Source organism: Cetorhinus maximus, chromosome 20 (genome assembly GCF_964194155.1).
Source record: "Cetorhinus maximus chromosome 20, sCetMax3.hap1.1, whole genome shotgun sequence".
Taxonomy (NCBI): Eukaryota; Metazoa; Chordata; class Chondrichthyes; order Lamniformes; family Cetorhinidae; genus Cetorhinus; species Cetorhinus maximus.
In genome coordinates this window covers 14700486-14717538 of record NC_135898.1, presented here as the reverse complement: position 1 = coordinate 14717538, position 17053 = coordinate 14700486, and the positions used below count along the sequence as shown (strand labels likewise).

Sequence of the window (17053 nt, the reverse complement as noted above, 5' to 3'; positions counted from 1 at the left end):
TGTCCACTTTGGCAGGACAAATAGAAAAGGAAATTATTATTTAAATGGAAGGCCAATGCAGAATGCTGTGGTACAAAGGGATCTGGATGTTCTTATACATGAATCACAAATGTTAGCATGCAGGTACAGTAAGTAATTAGGAAGACAAATTGAGTGTTGGCTTTTATTGTAAGGGGGATGGAGCTTAAAAGTAGAGAAGTGTACTTCCAACTGTACAGGGTGAGACCATACTGTATACGTGCGGTTATGGTCTCCTCACTTAAGGAGGGATATACTTGCATTTGAAACAGTTCGGAGAAGGTTCACTAGATGACTCCTAGAATGAAGGGGTTGTTTTATGAGCAAAGGTTCAGCAGGTTGGGTCTATGCTCATTGGAGTTTAGAAGAATGAGAGTGATCTTATTGAAACGTAGAAGATTTTGAAGGGGCTTGACAGGCTCTCGGAGAATCTACAACTATTGAGCACAGTTTCACAATAAAGGGGTCTTCAATTTAAGACGGAGATGAGAAAGAATTTCTTCACTCAGAGGGTCTTTAGCGTTTGGAATTCTCTTCCACAGTGAGTAATGGAGGCCGGGTCATTGAATATATTCAAGGTGGAGTTCGATAGATTTTTGATTGACAAGAGAGTCAAGGGTTATGGGGGACAGGCAAGAAAGTGGAGTTAAGGCCACAATTGGATCAGCCGTGCTCTTATTGAATTATAGAAAAAGGTTCAAGGGGCCAAATGGCCCACTCCTATTCCAATTTCTTATGTTCTAATGAGCAGAATGATGATATGGTCGCTGAGGGGTTTGGGAGTGACTTAAGAGCAAACATCATGACATTGATATAATGAGAAAACGTTGGATGGATCAGCATTAAGCAAGGTGTTGTTGTACTGTACTCAGACTTGTTCCAGTTACACTGAGCAGAACTCAACCTGTAAAAAACAACAGTTTGCATTTATATTGCGCTATTTTTGTCCCAGTACAGCATTGTGTTTTTGTGGATGAGCGCTGTTGTCCAGATAATGTCCCGTTACTATAATGATAAATTTGCAGAATTGTAGTACCGTATAATTGCAAATGAGCCTCAATTTAGATAAGTGTGGCATATTGCATTTGGAAAGAAGAAAAAAGTGGTCACGTAGTCCTTGGAAACTAAGTATCTAAATAGGGTCAAGGACGGGGGTCAAAATAATATTTTTTTGAGGGCTCTTTTTGAGATTTTCTTTAGGGCTACCTTTTGCTTTTCAGGTTGAAGGTAAAGCAGATCTAAAGATTTAAATTGGAAACCAAACTGTCCTCAAAGCAGGAATTTGAAAACTCGCTCTATGCCTCCATTAAAGAATATTAAAGAAATGAGAGACTTGGTGCTGGGCAGGTGGCCAAACATTCCACAACAATTAACCAGATTTCCTTCATTCACCACTCCCAACCCAATCTTCATCGCCAGTAATTAATATTAAAGCAATCTCAAGACCTGGAAGGTTGGGCTCTTCAAGATCGACTAGACTCTCAACTGTTGCTAGACATCAAAAGATTTGTTAAAAAGAAAATGTGAACAAGGACAGCCAAAAAAAAGCTTGTATGCAGGCAGGCACTTCCATAGTAGAAACATTTAAGGAGAAACTTAAGAGGAACAAAAGAATTGGATTTTCACCACAATATTTTTTCTCCCTCTACCCCAGATCTCTCTACATTAAACTACTCAGAAAATAATTAATTGGACAAATATGAAAAAAGGAAGGAAACCATTGAAAAGGTTTAACTTTTTTATTTTTTGTTTGGTTATCATCGTTCCATCAGGAGTTTATAAACTTTTAAAACAAGGCTCGGGAGGAGGGTTTTTGAAGGAAAACCGAACATTTAAAAAAAAAGTTGGGAAATCGTTTACATAAATAAATAAAATAAGCTGTAAGTGTAAAAGTGCCTGTACCCTCTCGCTCTTGCTCTGAGAGGCCTCTTTCTCCCCCCAATAATTCCCTCACCTTCCCCAGCATCACTTTCTCTTCTTCTCCTCTCTCTTTCTCTCTCTCTCTTTTTTTCCCTCTCAAATTCTCTTTCTGCCTCACAGACACAGTCAGAAATGCTTTACCTGCACTTGATCTGCAGCCATCTTGACCTCCCTCTCTCCTCCATATCCATCGATGGCCAAGATCCCAATTCTCTTTTTTTCACATCGAAATAATGAGGGGACTGTTTATTTATAAATAGTTTTTAAAAAGAGTCAGGCCAGTGATGATCCCCTCATCCCTATCCCTCATCAATAAAAAACACAACTGTCAAAATATTTAAAAAAAATAAATAATCCTAATGAAAGGAAAAGAAGTGTCAACTAGTCGCTGACTCCAAAGTTCTAATGTTCTGCTCTGAAGAGAATTGTTTCCATGCTCACTACTCCAGCTCCATCTAGATTCCCTAGCTCCCACACTTGTTGCTCCTCCAATCATAGATTCTGTCCCTGGATTTGATTTTTCATGGACTACTTCTAAGGTTTTGAGGGCGAATTCGCCCGCCAATCTTCTGTATTTTGAACATGAGTATCGGAACAGCCTGATCCACAGATCACTAAGATACACAGACCACTAAAAGTAGTCACAAAGGTGAAAAAGGCAACTTAAATAAAAAGCAAGCAAAGCACTAGGGTTCATTTTTAAAGGGCTAGAATTGGAAAGCAGACAAATTATGTTCAACTTTTATTGAACCTTGGTTAAACCATACTTGGAGAACTGTGCGTCATTCTGGTTTCCAAATTATGAAAAAAATACAGAGATGCTTGAGAAAGTGCATAAAAGATTTATTGGAATGGTACCAGGACTGAGTGGTTATATCTATCAGAAAAGGTTGGGAGTCTTTTTTCTAGAAACAGGAAGACTGATGAGGTCTTTAAGGTTATTAAAGAATTTGATAGAAGATAAAAAAAGGTATTTCCACTTTCAGGCAAGTCTTAGGGCCCATTAATGTAAGATAGTCACCAAGAAATCATAGAGAATTCAGGGGAAACCTCTATGGCCAGATTTATTTAGAATGAGAAACTTGTTAGCACATGGAATCATTGAAGCAAATACTTTAGATGCATTTGAGGGGAAGCTAGATAAGCACATGAAATAGTGAAGAAGAATTGGTATAGATGAAGAAGGGTCAGAGGAGATTTGTATGGAGCAGAAATATTGGCATGATGTTGATGGGTCGAAAGACCAGTTTATGTGGTGTAAACACTATGTAAGATACTGGATTTTGTTCACCAATATTTCCAGCTGAGACACTTTTGGAAATGTTATTACTTTGAAATGTGAAAGTTATGTTGCCAAGAACCTCGGAAACAAAGGTTCATGTTCCAGTATATTATGAACTTTCAGTGAATAATTCATATTTTAAAAAAACACTAAAGGGTACAAAAAGGTGGCTGCCCGAGGATCACCTGACCTCTGTCGTGGGTTGAAACACTCTCCGATATCAAGAGGAAACAAAAGGAACTTCCCAGACTGATGCTGACTCAATGCCTTTTCTTGGGACGAATTTAGAAGGATAGTTTCAAATTGAATGGGTCATTCAGACATAAAGACTAGCTGTCTCAAACTCTCAAGGTGTGAATGTCATCACACAGGATGTATAATTAACCTGGCCAATTATTTGGAAAAGGACTTTGGACTTGTAGCAGGTCACGTGGTGAGACAGCAATGTCTGTTGCCTGCTTTTAAAATAACAAAAAGTTGTTTTGAAGACAGGTTCCACTGAATGTCACCAACCAGCTGCAATAAATCCAAGAAGCTAATGAACATAATATTCTGGAAAGGGGGAATGGTGGTCGTACAAAACCTCTTCCCAGAGACAGGCCTGTGTGATCTGGTTGACATGGAAAAGAAACCCAGATTGAAACCTATTAAAAATCAAGTGAGTGACAGTTTTCACACCTTGACACAGAAGAGAGACAGCTGCTTTTGGAGAGAGATACAGAGACACAGGGAAAAAGACAATACAAGTGTTGTGAAGATCAGGGAAGGATTGTTTTTGTGTAAGTAACCAAGCAGGATGTTGATGAGAGCTGGTTCTCTGTTTGGCATAAAGAAGATGGAACAGATGGGACTTTTGATGATTTAGGGAACAAGGCATTGCTGAGTTGGGCCTAGCTGGTGAAAGTTAGTTTTGGTATACCTAGGCTGAGTGGGGCACTTTTTGAAGGACACCAGAAGATTTGACCTGGCATGGCAAGGAGAGGTGCACCTGCTGGAAAGCTGGTACTGTCCTCAGACTGGATCTTGTAACGCAATATATCTGCCAGATGTGTGGGGCACAGTGAAAGGAGTTGGAAGACGTTTCATGATTGTGTTAGATAGTTATTGTGAAAGTACCTTTTCTTTAGTTCAATGTATTAATTGTCTTTTAGATTGTCTGATTTACGTTGATTTTAGTTTGTTACAGTAAAAGCCTTAAAACAGTGAAATTTTGTCCTTGAGTTATTTCTGTCAGTCACTGTGAGTAATTCATCTTTTGTTTTAAAGTTATCAGTCTTTATGGGGATTGCAGAAATGGACTTTATGGTTTTCCAGATATCTCGTCATCTCAATGGATGCATGTGGGCAGACCAAGAGTCTCTAATGTAAGTGTATTCCTGCACCATTTCTGAAAAATACAATGTTTCTGTTCTTGTGTTAACTATTTAAGAACAAAATACTATCTTATGCCAGATATTATACCTAATATTATTGCTGTGCTTTTGACTGTAAGCTGTCATTCCATAAGAATTGAATCTGCCAGGAAATAGCAAATCCTGTAGAAACTGCAACATCAATAGTCAGTAAAAAAAAAACTGCTGCTGAGAATGAATTTGCAGTATACTTTGACTAACGTATGGGATTAACTAGATTGTTCTTTGAAAGAGCTGGCACAGACACGATGGGCCTTCTATGTTATGTTCCACAAACCTGTCAATTTTTTTTCTTCCTTAGATTCAGGGACCAAGACTTATGATTGACACAATCTCACACAAAATCCAACACCTTTATGAGAATTTTATACAAAACAGTCACCCTTCAGTGGTCAATCTGTAGGTCACTTAGGAGTTATCTTTGACTTAGATCTTCCTGTTTAATTCACTGGGACTTTGCCAATCAATACATATTTTTTGTCTTCATATTTTGAGACCTCTCTGTTGATATATCTCTTATATCTTCTTTCCTGAGTTCTGCTATGTAGGACTTTTCAGGGGTTTATGTACAGAACAGCTTTTGAAAGACTTCATGCACACTCCTCCTCTTCTGGATATTGCTTAGTTAGTTAGGTGCATGATCAACCGTTGTCTTGGCTTAGCTTTATAAGGACTTCTTCCTGTCCCGCTGTGATTACCTGTCTGATTTCAATCATCCTCCACTGATTTCAACCAGTTTGCTGTGATTAACAGTTCTGTTCAGTTCAAATTATCCTATTAATTCATAACTATCACTGCCATTATCAAATTTCAATGTAATTAGTAAGTATTGCACCACCAGGTTTCCACATAACAAAGACTCTGAACTTGTAGTCAGTCCGTTAACCTGTTCCTTAAAAAACTCTGAGTCACACATCAATTTTTCTTTTGCCTGAGCTGCAGTCTTCCCCTTTTTTAGAATTTTATGCTGGCAAACAGAGGAGTGGCATCCTCAATACTGTACCATGCCATGTTACAGAAACCTTTGATTTTAAATTGATCAGACTGGACTCATCCTTCCTGACAGAAGTTCTGAAGAAAAGTCATATTGGACTCAAAAGCTCAACTTTGTTTCCTTCTCCACAGACCCTGCCAGATCTGCTGAGATTTTCCAGCACTGGTTTTTTTTCAGATTTCCAGCATTTTGCTTTTATTTCCTTACAGATCTTCTGCCAGTCTGTCCTCGTGGCCAGCAGCAGAATTTGTTGAACCTGTGTTACAGCCATATGAAAATTAAGGACAACGTAATCAGGAAATTACTGAGGACTCATGAGCGTCAGCTTGATTCGGAACCAACACCACAATGAGTTTATGGTGGGAGAAAGGCACAACTGGACAATATCTGTTTATTAAGTAAAAGTATTGTATAGATAGCTGCCCCTTGCATTTGGTGAGATGGGAAGCTTTCAGCTGTTCTAGGTGGAAGTTCGACGGACCTGTCTGCCAATGATGTTATGATCTGAAGCCTGATAAGTGGAGGTGTCCTGCTAACAAGGGATGCCTGTATTTCCCTCAGTGGTGATTTTAGTGCACAAAGATTGGAGAGTTGAATTGTCAAACAGTTCCATCTCTACAGTGGAATAATTTGAGATATACAGCATTTAACTATCAATTTAATGGTACTAATTTAATTTAAAAGTACAGAAATTTATTACTACAAGATAAGTAAAGATTTGAACCATGGTGATGGGAGAATTGTTTTCTGAGATAGTTATTTTTAGTGCTCTACCCATTTGACCATGAGCTGTTATAGGGTCAAGATTATCTCCAAGTATATTCATCCTCTCGTTAAACTGATACTCAAATGTTAAGTTTAAGTTCCAAAATGCTGTTTGTGTACGCGGTTTAGTAAGGGAAATAAGCTTGGTTCAAATCCCATGGTTGCTGCAGTTTGTGATTTTGGTGGGTCTTTTTTTTTGCTGTGGAGAGTGGTAAAACCAGCAGTGTCTGGTGGCATTCCCTACAGTTATCATTGGGTTTGTATTTGATCTTACTCCGTGCTAAATTCACTGACCCCCACCATTAAATTAATTAATCTAACCTTTTTTTAAATCCTAATCTATGCCCAAGGTCTTAGCCAGGACTTGAACCCAGCACCTTTCAGGTCTTATGCAAACTCTCTAACCACATGCCACCAGGCACATACCTGAAAGGAATATGTTTCAGAAGTACTTCACAGAGTGCAGAAGAGGCCCTTCAGCCCATCAAGTCTGCACCAACACGTGAGAAACACCTGATCTACCTACCTAATCCCATTTACCAGCGCTTGGCCCATAGTCTTGAATGTTATGACGTGCCAAGTGCTCATTCAGGTACTTTTTAAAGGATGTGAGGCAACCCGCCTCCACCACCCTCCCAGGCAGCGCATTCCAGACCGTCACCGCCCTCTGGGTAAAAAAGCTTTTCCTCACAGCCCCCGTAAACCCTCTGCCTTGAACTTGTGTCTCCTCGTGACTGACCCTTCACCTAAGGGGAACAGCTGCTCCTTATCCACCCCCCTCATAATCTTGTACACCTCGATCAGGTCGCCCCTCAGTCTTCTCTGCTCCAACGAAAACAACCCAAGTCTATCCAACCTCTCTTCATAACTTAAATGTTTCATCCCAGGCAACATCCTGGTGAATCTCCTCTGCACCCCCTCCAGTGCAATCACATCCTTCCTATAATGTGGCGACAAGAACTACACACAGTACTGCAGCTGTGGCCTCACCAAGGTTCTATACAACTCTAATATGACCTCCCTACTTTTGTAATCTATGCCTTGATTGATAAAGGCAAGTGTCCCATATGCCTTTTTCACCACCCCACTAACATGCCCCTCCTTCTTCAGAGATCTATGGACACACACGCCAAGGTCCCTTTGTTCCTCAGAACTTCCTAGTGTCATGCCGTTCATTGAATACTTCCTTGTCAAATTACTCCCTCCAAAGTGTATCACCTCACACTTTTCAGGGTTAAATTCCATCTGCCACTTATCTGCTCATTTGGCCATCCCGTCTATATCTTCCTGTAGCCCAAGACACTCAACCTCACTATTAACCACCCGTCCAATCTTTGTGTCATCCGCAAACTTACTAATCCTACCCCCCATATAGTCATCTATGTCGTTAAGATAAATGACGAATAATAGGGGACCTAGCACAGATCCCTGTGGTATGCCACTGGACACTGGCTTCCAATCACTAAAGCATCCTTCTGTCATCACTCTCTGTCTCCTATAACTAAGCCAATTTTGAATCCACCTTATCAAATTACCCTGTATCCCATGTGTATTTGCCTTCTTTACAAGTCTCCCATGTGGGACCTTGTCAAAGGCTTATTTGTTAAAATTCCATCATTAAGTCAAAATCTGAGTAATTCTTATAGAACCTCTTATTATTGAGAGTAAAAGGCACTTCACTAGATAATAATTCTTTCATATGCTCCCAGCTTTGAATGTACTCTTCAAGTCCAAATGTCACCTCTGTGTCTGGACAAGAGTAAGATTTGTATCCAGGGGTTCTGTTGCTAGCCTCAGCCTTCCAGCTACCACCAAGCACAGTTATTTTTAAAGCTATATATTTTTCAACCCTAAGTCTTTGTGTTCCATAATGTTAGTCTACAATGCTTTAAAATCTGTCTACTGGTCTCAGTTTACTGGTTCATCACCAATCCTTGGTCCTGGTGGGTCAATATTGATGACAGATAAAGTCCAACTTTCAGAAAGCTGGACAGAGCATTTTAACCATGTTCTCAATTGACCATCTTCCACCAATGAAGAAGCATCAACAGGCTGCCACAGGTTGCCATCAACTGTTCTCTTGGTGACCCTCCCACACTCAAAAATGACAAATGCTATCAAACTCCTGTCTTGTGGCAAATCTTCAGGGGCTGATACTATCCTAGCTGAGGAGGTCAATACCTAGTCAAGAAGCTCACTGAACTCCTACAGTGTGTGGGAGAAAGGAACCATCCCACAAGAATACAAGGTACAAAAGGCACTTTTTCCATTTGTAGAGGGGTCAATAACCAGGGGGCATAGATTTAAGGTAAGAAGCAGTAGGCTAAGAGGGGAGCTGAGGAGAAATTTTTTCACCCAGAGGGTGGTGAGAGTCTGGAACTCACTGCCTGAAAGAGTGGTTGAATCAGAAACTCTCGTAACATTTAATAAGTATTTAGATATTCACTTGCGTTGCCATACCCTCCAGGGCTATGTGTCAAGCGCTGGAAAATGGGATTAGTGTTGTCAGATCTTTGTTGACTGGTGCGGACACAATGGGCCGAATAGCCTCCTTCTGTGCTATAAACATCTATGAGTCTATCCCTCCATTGTCCACCTGTACAAACAGAAAGGAACTCACCAATCTTGCAACTGTCAAAGAGGAATCTCATTCCTCTCTATCACCTGCAAAATCTTCGCCAGAAGCCTTGTGAACTGCTGAGTGTAGCATCTTGACCAGGATCTGCTGCCAGAGTCAGTGCTGCTTTAGAAAAGATTGAGGAACCGCTGATATGGCGTTTGCAGTTAGATAGCTTCAGGAGAAAGCAAAGAACAGAAATTTGTTGACCTGACCAAGGTCTTCAACACAATCAACCGTGAAGGGCTTTGGAAGATAATGGAGAAATTTATCACCCACCTGACCAGCCAGTCTATATCCTCCTTTAATCTAAGGCTATCCCCCTCACTATTTACCACCCCCACCAATTTTCGTGTCATCCGCGAACTTACTGATCAACCCTCCTACATTCAAGTCTAAATCATTTATATATACCACAAGCAGCAAGGGACCCCGATCCCTGTGGAACTCCATTGGACACAGGTATCCAGTCACAAAAACACCCCTCGACCATCACCCTCAAATGTGGAGTTGCGGGAAAGATGAGCAAGGACTTCAGAGGTAGCAACATTCAAGGTCTTCAGTAAGGTTGGGACGCGGAGCAGTAGTTTGCAAGGCCAGAAAGAGTCAGCTCTGGATATATTGAGGGGAGTGGTAGACAGTCTCTGCAGAGAGGGAACCGTTAACAATATCACATGGATGCCAAAGAAGGAAAGGGATGTTGGGTGGCCAGCAATTTAATAACCAAGATACCATTAGTATCAGTCACTCGGGTTATATTTGAGTCTGAACTGGTGGGATAAAAGTTGTGCTCTCTGCTGGGCTGCACATGTAACACATTAAGTTATCATAAAACAGTGCGTTGTGGGTGCAGATTAAGTATATTACATGTCCGACAGTCCAACATTAATTAATATAATTACTGATTGCACCTTATTGTAAAAAAGGAGGTTGGTGACACTTAGTAAAAGAAACAGTTATTCTCAGTGTCAGTCCTGGCTCAGTGGTAGCACGATTACCACTGGGGTTGTAGGTTCAAATACAACTCCAGGAATTGACCACATAATGTTGGTCATTTAATTATGATGGAAGACAGTGGTGCTACATTTTGGATGAGATGTTGAACTGAGACCCTGTCTGCACACTCAGGTGGATATAAAAGATCCCATAGCATTACTTGAAGGGGAGAAGCACAATACTACCCAACATTTATCTCCCAATCATTACCAGAAAAGTCAGATGAACTGCTCTTTCAAAGCCACTCTGTGTGACGTTGGTGTGTGTATATTGATTTTTTGTTTGTTTTGAAAGAACAATGACTACCCTTCAAACCAAATTCACTGACTCAAATATTTTGGGATGTTCTGTTGATTTGAAAGCTGTTGTATAGATTCTTCTTCAAGGAATATCTAGATAGAATAACTCTTCAGCTGTTTAATATCTGCCTTGAGCACAAATGCATTCAAGGGAATAGTCAACAAAATGAAAATAAACTAGAATGAGTCTGAAGCTATCCGTGACGCATTGGCTTTTAGGGTTAGCTAAGCGTGAGTAGGAAGACAAACCAGAAAATCAATGATAAAGGTGTCTTACCCTTCAGGTTCCATATGTGAACTCAGCTGGATCGTAAATCAGGAGCTCACTGGCATAATGAGGACCAGCCCAGGTCAACTATCACCTCAACAGGGTGATAAGGTTTCTATTTTTCCTTAGTTCTGTTGAAGAGTCATACGGACTCGAAACGTTAACTGTGTTCCTCTCCGCAGATGCTGTCAGACCTGCTGAGTTTTTCCAGGTATTTTTGTTTTTGAAAGGTTCTGTATTTTTACTGCATTTATTCTTCCCCTTTCCCCTTCTTCCAGTGGGGATATTGTAATAATTGGCAACATGCAGCAGAAGTGGATGGGCTTGTAAGTTTCTTTTAGTTAAAAATTCAAAACCTGTACCTGAAAAATATTGCTCTGTAATGGAATACTGAAGGACTCATGCTCACTGCTTTTCTTTAACCTAACAGCTGGAATTCAGAATTTTTGTGGTGAATACCAAGTCTATAACTCACTCTTCTCGACTGCAAAAAGGCTGAATTTCAATAGATAGAAAGCACCATTACAATATGAATCATTAACAAAACAGTAAGTTCACACTTTAGTCATAATGTCAAGTTTTATTTCTAACATAATCAACAATTTTAAATGGTGAGAGGAACACATAGACCACATCCTGTAACATAATATTTTTGTCCTCATATAAACCAGACCTGACAGAATTTCAACTGCAGAGAACTTGAATAATTAAAAAAAATCACATTTCATATTCAGGCAAGTTGCTGTGTAAAAAGCAAATATAGTCCATCATTTTCAACCGTAAAAATATCTCCAGCAACATCAGCATTTCCACACTTCAAGCCACGCGAGGCATTAAATGAGGTAAAACTCATTTGTTTAATTCATGGGTTCCACAGCCCTTGTAAAAAAAATAAAAAAATATGATCCACACACAGCTCATTACACTTAAGACCCCTAAGCTGTCTAGTTTAAAACATCCATAAAAACACGATGAGGAGCCCTCTCAATGCGTTTCCACAGCCCCTGCACAAAATTGTTAAGCAGTTGATCGAGTGCATGCAAACCAGGTTTCCATTACACATCAGCAGACAAAAAAAGTATTATGCCGTTACAAAGCTCAGAAAGGAGAGGGAAAGACAAATGTAGAGCTCTACAGGCAATCATTTTGGAAACCAACAGGATTAATTATGTCATGCAAAAAAACATTTTTTTTGGCTATTTCAATAAGCTATTTCCTACACAAGTTTAACAAAGAAACCACAAAGTGATCATGCCTTTCTGAGAGGCCTTCCAGCCAGACTGAACTCAGGCATCAGATTGTATTACAACACGCATCCAAGACTGTGCAATTTGAAAACAATAAAGCTCAGTACATCATCTGAACCCATGGCAAGTTAAACACAAAAATTATCGTCTATAAATATATAACATGCATTTGTAAAAATGCATATACAATTTTAACTAATGGCAACAGGATTTTCTTTAAACCCTAGAGTTGGTAGCACAGTATAACAAAACAGTAAAGAACACCGAATTAGATCTTGCTACTTCAACATGATATAATTAACTCACTCACTTCTTAAATGAATAGAACCAGGGAGGAGTTCTCCCGAGCCTCTTCAGTTTTCACAGATCACTTATCTCAGCTGATGTACCTGTTACCTTTTAAATTAACCTTTTCTTTGAACGTCGTTATATCAAATCAACACATTTCACATGAAACGAGAGAAAAATCCATAAACAAAGCTACTTATTTTTCCCCCAATACAGCACACACAAGGTATAAGAAATGAAAAAAATCAGGTTGCTGTGTTTCTTCATATACTCAAGTTGCACCAAAGCAACCTTGTGTGACAATTTGGTGATGGCAGAAGACTATTTCAGAAGTAATTATTTCCACATATTAAAAAGTGGTTGTGAGGCCTACTTGAATGAAGTGTTGGCCGCTTAGTTCAATTGGCTGCCTTCTGCCTTAAAACCATCCAAAAGTATCAGTGGTTGTGACAGGGCCTCATTTACAATTTCACTGAGTCAAGTGTAACTACGTCAGAACTTAAGTTTTCAAAAGAATAAGTGACACGTCTTTAGTGTACAAGAAAATATAAAATGGAACACTAACCCTCCAAGATTAGGATGATCACCATTAAATTTTAACCTTCATGCTTTGGCAAATGTTTTGAATGAATTGTACAAATCACTGCCATCAAATGTGAATTATATAAAGTACGTATACAGTAGCCATTTTTGATTTTGTAAATTTTTTTGTTTTTTTGTTAATGTCTACATCTTGAGACAGTTGAAAGAAACACCATATAGTTCCACGAACGTGACAATTATGCAGCCACCAGGAGCATAATGTGCATGCGGACACGTGCATGTTACCGCTGGTCTTCAGAGGCCACCAGGTCGCGGCTCAGCTTGAATGTTTGCTCGGGCCAGAACTCTGCCAACTTCTTCAGCTCTGCAGAGAAATTTTGAACTAAGTTAAAAGCAGGCTCTTCCAGCTTTTTGTGAACAGCAGTCAATTTTACTTGCAACTTGGTCGACTAGCAAGAGCATGGTGAAAATACAATGACATCAAAGTGGAGTAGCTGTTTATGTATACCAGACTCTTAAGTATGGCACTGAAAGGAATGAGGAAGAAAATAATTTTTCGTTCTTTTTTCTGTGGTGTTTAATGCAAACCCCTGAAGTTGAGTTGGAGCACTTGGCACATGTTTTAAATACAAAAGCAATACAGGTTTTAAAATGCAGGCATGCCTGTCACACCAGACAACATGCCATGCATTTTCAAATGTATGGTGCTCGAGTGTCACCCCTGGTTGTGATGTGGAAAAAAAACAGGATGAGTTTTGAAGGGACTAAAAGCTTGACCAGGTATTTGGAGTCTCCCCAAATAACTTGGTGTTTATCAGATGTGGATACCATATGAAATCCACAAAAGCAAAACACTGTAGTTTCTGGAAATGTGAAATAAAAACAGAATGTGCTGAAAATACCCAGCAGAGTCTCTGATCTGAAATTATTGGACTCGGTGTTGAGTCCAGAAGGCTATAAAAGGCTAAATCAAGGCCCAGTTGATGTTCCTCAAGTTTACACTGGGAAGAGATTACAACGGCAGGGGAATTGATTTCAACTTTTCTGATCCAATCCCAACTCTGTCCTCTGCCTCTTACATTTCCAATGGCGCTCAAGAGTTCAGAACCTCTGCCACCATTTTTTTAAACAGCAACTGTTGGTTGATGATTTTGATATTCCGTTTGACAGCTTCTCTAAAACTATCCTTTGTTTCTTTACTTGTTCAATTACCACCTGTTTTTGACTTGCACCATCATTCCTCCTGCAAGTTAATCTCTCCTGTCTTCCACCCTATCACTGACCTATCCTTTTGCTCTTCCCTGCCCCCTTTCCTCATCTCTGTACTTGCTTAAAGTCCATTACAGCTTTAACATTATCCAGGACCAGTGAGAAGATCCTTGATCTGAAATCTTAACTGTTTCTTTCACTGTAGATGTTGGTGAATATTTTCAGCATTTTCTGTTTTTATACTGTATGAGCAATTTTAATGTCCTGAGAGATAATGACTTGTCGCTTGAGGTGGGTGAGTCATTCTAGATTATACAGCACATTCTGACATGTTTGGTTAAAACAGTGTGCCATAGTTTTATGCAGTGTTCTATTTAACTACAAATGGTAAAAGTTTGTCCTCAAAACAGTGAGTGCAATGTCACTGCAGAGAGACCCACAGACAGTGTGCTCTATCTTCCCCTCATTCACCTGTAGGATATTAAATAGCCTTGTCTGTGCTGAGATCCCATGTTATAATCTGGACTGAGAAATTGTATTAGTGAAGTAACCAGGAGCTGCAATATTTGCATTGTTTCTTCAGAATAAATATGTGCACGCACACACATTGTCAAACCTCTCAAGAACTCTCTGTGGTGGCAACTAAGTAGATGTTTGGGAACAGTCAAATGTTGGGTGACGGGGAGAGGAAGAAGAAACAGAAGAAAGTGATCACTTTGGGAGATCCAGTCAGCTGCCAGTTCATGCCAAACAAGTGTGCCAATGTGATACCTGAGAACTGAGTCTGCTACATATGAATGGTGGTGGCGTTTGTAAGATGGGCAATCTGGAGTACCCTCCATTCGGCTGGTACACAAGCTGTCAAACATTCTTTCAGACATTTACAAGTTAGGCTTCCTCTGAATTGGCAACTCCAACTTTAATCCACACCAATGCTAAAAAAAGGCATGAGCATGGCCAATTGATGCTCACCAAATCCCATTATAAACTACCTCCATTTCATTCCCAACTTTGCAATTGTACCTTCACTGGAGTGGTGCTGCTGGAGAACCCGAGCAGTGGAAGTGAACATTCTGCCATTTGCTGTCCCGACGGTGCCAGACCCGTGTCTCCTCTGACTGGGTTGTCCGTGGCCTACCCTGAATGTCTATATACTGGGTGAGGCGAATGTATGCTATGCAGGCAGCATCTTCCCCGATCAGATGTACATGAGGATTCAAAATAGTCGTGTGGATGGGTTTGCTGTTTTTAGATAACACTACACAAGAGAAGGGAGAGAACAATAGTTCTGTTAATTGTAGTCAGTTCAGTTTAACAGTTCATTTTCTTCCCATGAACAGGAATTCTCCACATAAAGAATAGGAAAAACCTTCTCTATTTCCAGTTATTATCAGCATTATTCTTTAAGTTCTGAAAATAGTTACTTTACTAAGCATAAGTGCATTGTTTGGCTACTTCAGTAAATGAAATTTAAAATTGGACACGGAACTCCTAATCTCTGCCATACTACTGGGGTGATGTGGCACTGCCCAGGGAGGCAGAGAGGAGTTGGTTACCTGCACACAATCTGATAACTATTTCAAGTGAAATTAGTCGAAGCATGGGCGCAAGTTGCCTGTCAACACTTCAAGTTGTGCATAGCCTGAGGAGAACATAAGAGATGTGATATTGGAGGGGAGATGGTTGGTGGGTAATTAATTTTCTTTGTTATGGTAGAGGTGGCAAAGTTTGTGAGATAGGTCAGTAGTTTTGGTGTTGGAGTCTAGCTGGGGAGGCTGCCTCTTAATCAAGTGCCAATCAGACTCTTAATATATGATGCCAGTTCACCTGCTGGGACAGCACATGAAGAAATTATATTCACTGAGTGCGTATTCATAAAATTTGTGCTAAATTCTCTCTCTAGATCCTTTAATAGTTCTCGACCAAACTACCAGATTGGACATCAAAAAGTCATAAAGAAATAGAGATTTTTGAACAGATAACAGGAATAATTGATGCCCAATTGATAACCAATTATTTATGATTATAGGAAGCATCAAGGGTAGAAATCAAGGTCCCAAACTGTTCTGAGGGAAAGGAGAAAGAAATCATGATGGTACATGGTGGTTGAAACAAGGACATTCTCTGCTGGAGAGATCAGGTAAGGACACTGTTTGTTACTTTGCAGTTTCATGAAATACTTTCCAATTCAGCATTAAATTGCATTACATGAAGTGTAAAAAAATTGCTTACAATTATCAAAATAAAATCTGTGGAAGTCCATCCCTTCAACAAGATTACCCAAAGCTTCAGGTTCAAATGAGGTCAATCCTGGATCGCATATTTTCCTGAAAACAATTAATAAAAGTATTACCTGATGGAAATGGAAATTCTAAACACTGCTGAGGATCATGAATGACAAAAGTGACGTTCTCATGGCTGGTGCAACCACTAGGGAAACTAGGCAGTTGCCTAGAGTGACAAAATTTGGGGTTGGCAAAAAAGATGAATGAACTATTCGTGAAACTAGATAAGTAAACAAACAGGCTTCAGCAGTGAGAATTAACCTGTATCTACTGATATACATCCACACATACTGATATACATATAGATTTTCATGTATTTACATTGCAGTCTTTCCCAAAATTTCATTTTATTTCACTCGCTCTGTTTATGCAAGTTTTACAAATTTGTCCATCTACATAACTATTCAAAAACTAAGAACCAGTAAATATCAAAGAACGTAATTTAATCAAGTCTGCTGTATTGTAATGATAATTGATTGTGTAAATTGTGCATAAAATGATCTAGTAACTGTTGCAGAAACACACAGTATTATCTCAGGTAAGGCATATTACTCAATGTGCATTTCTTCTAGTACATATCTTGTGAATTGTCTAACAATAAGATGAATGTCCCATCAGTAACATAACATTCTGCTTTTTTATGTAAAATAAATCTAATTATAAATGCAGAATTTGTGTTCATACTCATGCACAAAATTCATTTTCCAAGGTTAATTATGGGCTGTTGTTGGCTGAGGGGGGAGGCGGGGGGCTGCAAACTGAAGCTTCACTTAAGGTGCCTAATACTCTTGCACCTCCCCTGCCTATTCTTGCCATTCAGGTCTAAATCATAAGATGGCAAGCAATTATTTATTCAGGAGCAAAGTATGGGGAAACTTGCTTGGAATGGTTGCCCCCTAGTATCAAAAGT

The 17053-nt window shown here is 39.6% G+C and overlaps 1 protein-coding gene across 50 annotated transcripts in view; it reads right to left on the bottom strand.

Annotated features, from left to right (window-relative positions):
* Nucleotides 1-11131: 11131 nt before the first annotated feature.
* Nucleotides 11132-17053, bottom strand: part of LOC144694882 (calcium/calmodulin-dependent protein kinase type II subunit beta-like) — a 248380-nt gene continuing 242458 nt past the window's right edge. For all 50 annotated transcript variants that reach the window (XM_078565546.1, XM_078565562.1, XM_078565579.1 and 47 more), the window contains 3 exons: nt 16091-16185; nt 14882-15116; nt 11132-13013 (listed from right to left, as the gene is read on the bottom strand). In XM_078565546.1, the coding sequence (XP_078421672.1) occupies nt 14884-15116; nt 16091-16185 (328 nt within the window). In that variant the 3' untranslated portion in view covers nt 11132-13013; nt 14882-14883. The remainder of the gene's footprint in view (nt 13014-14881; nt 15117-16090; nt 16186-17053) is intronic.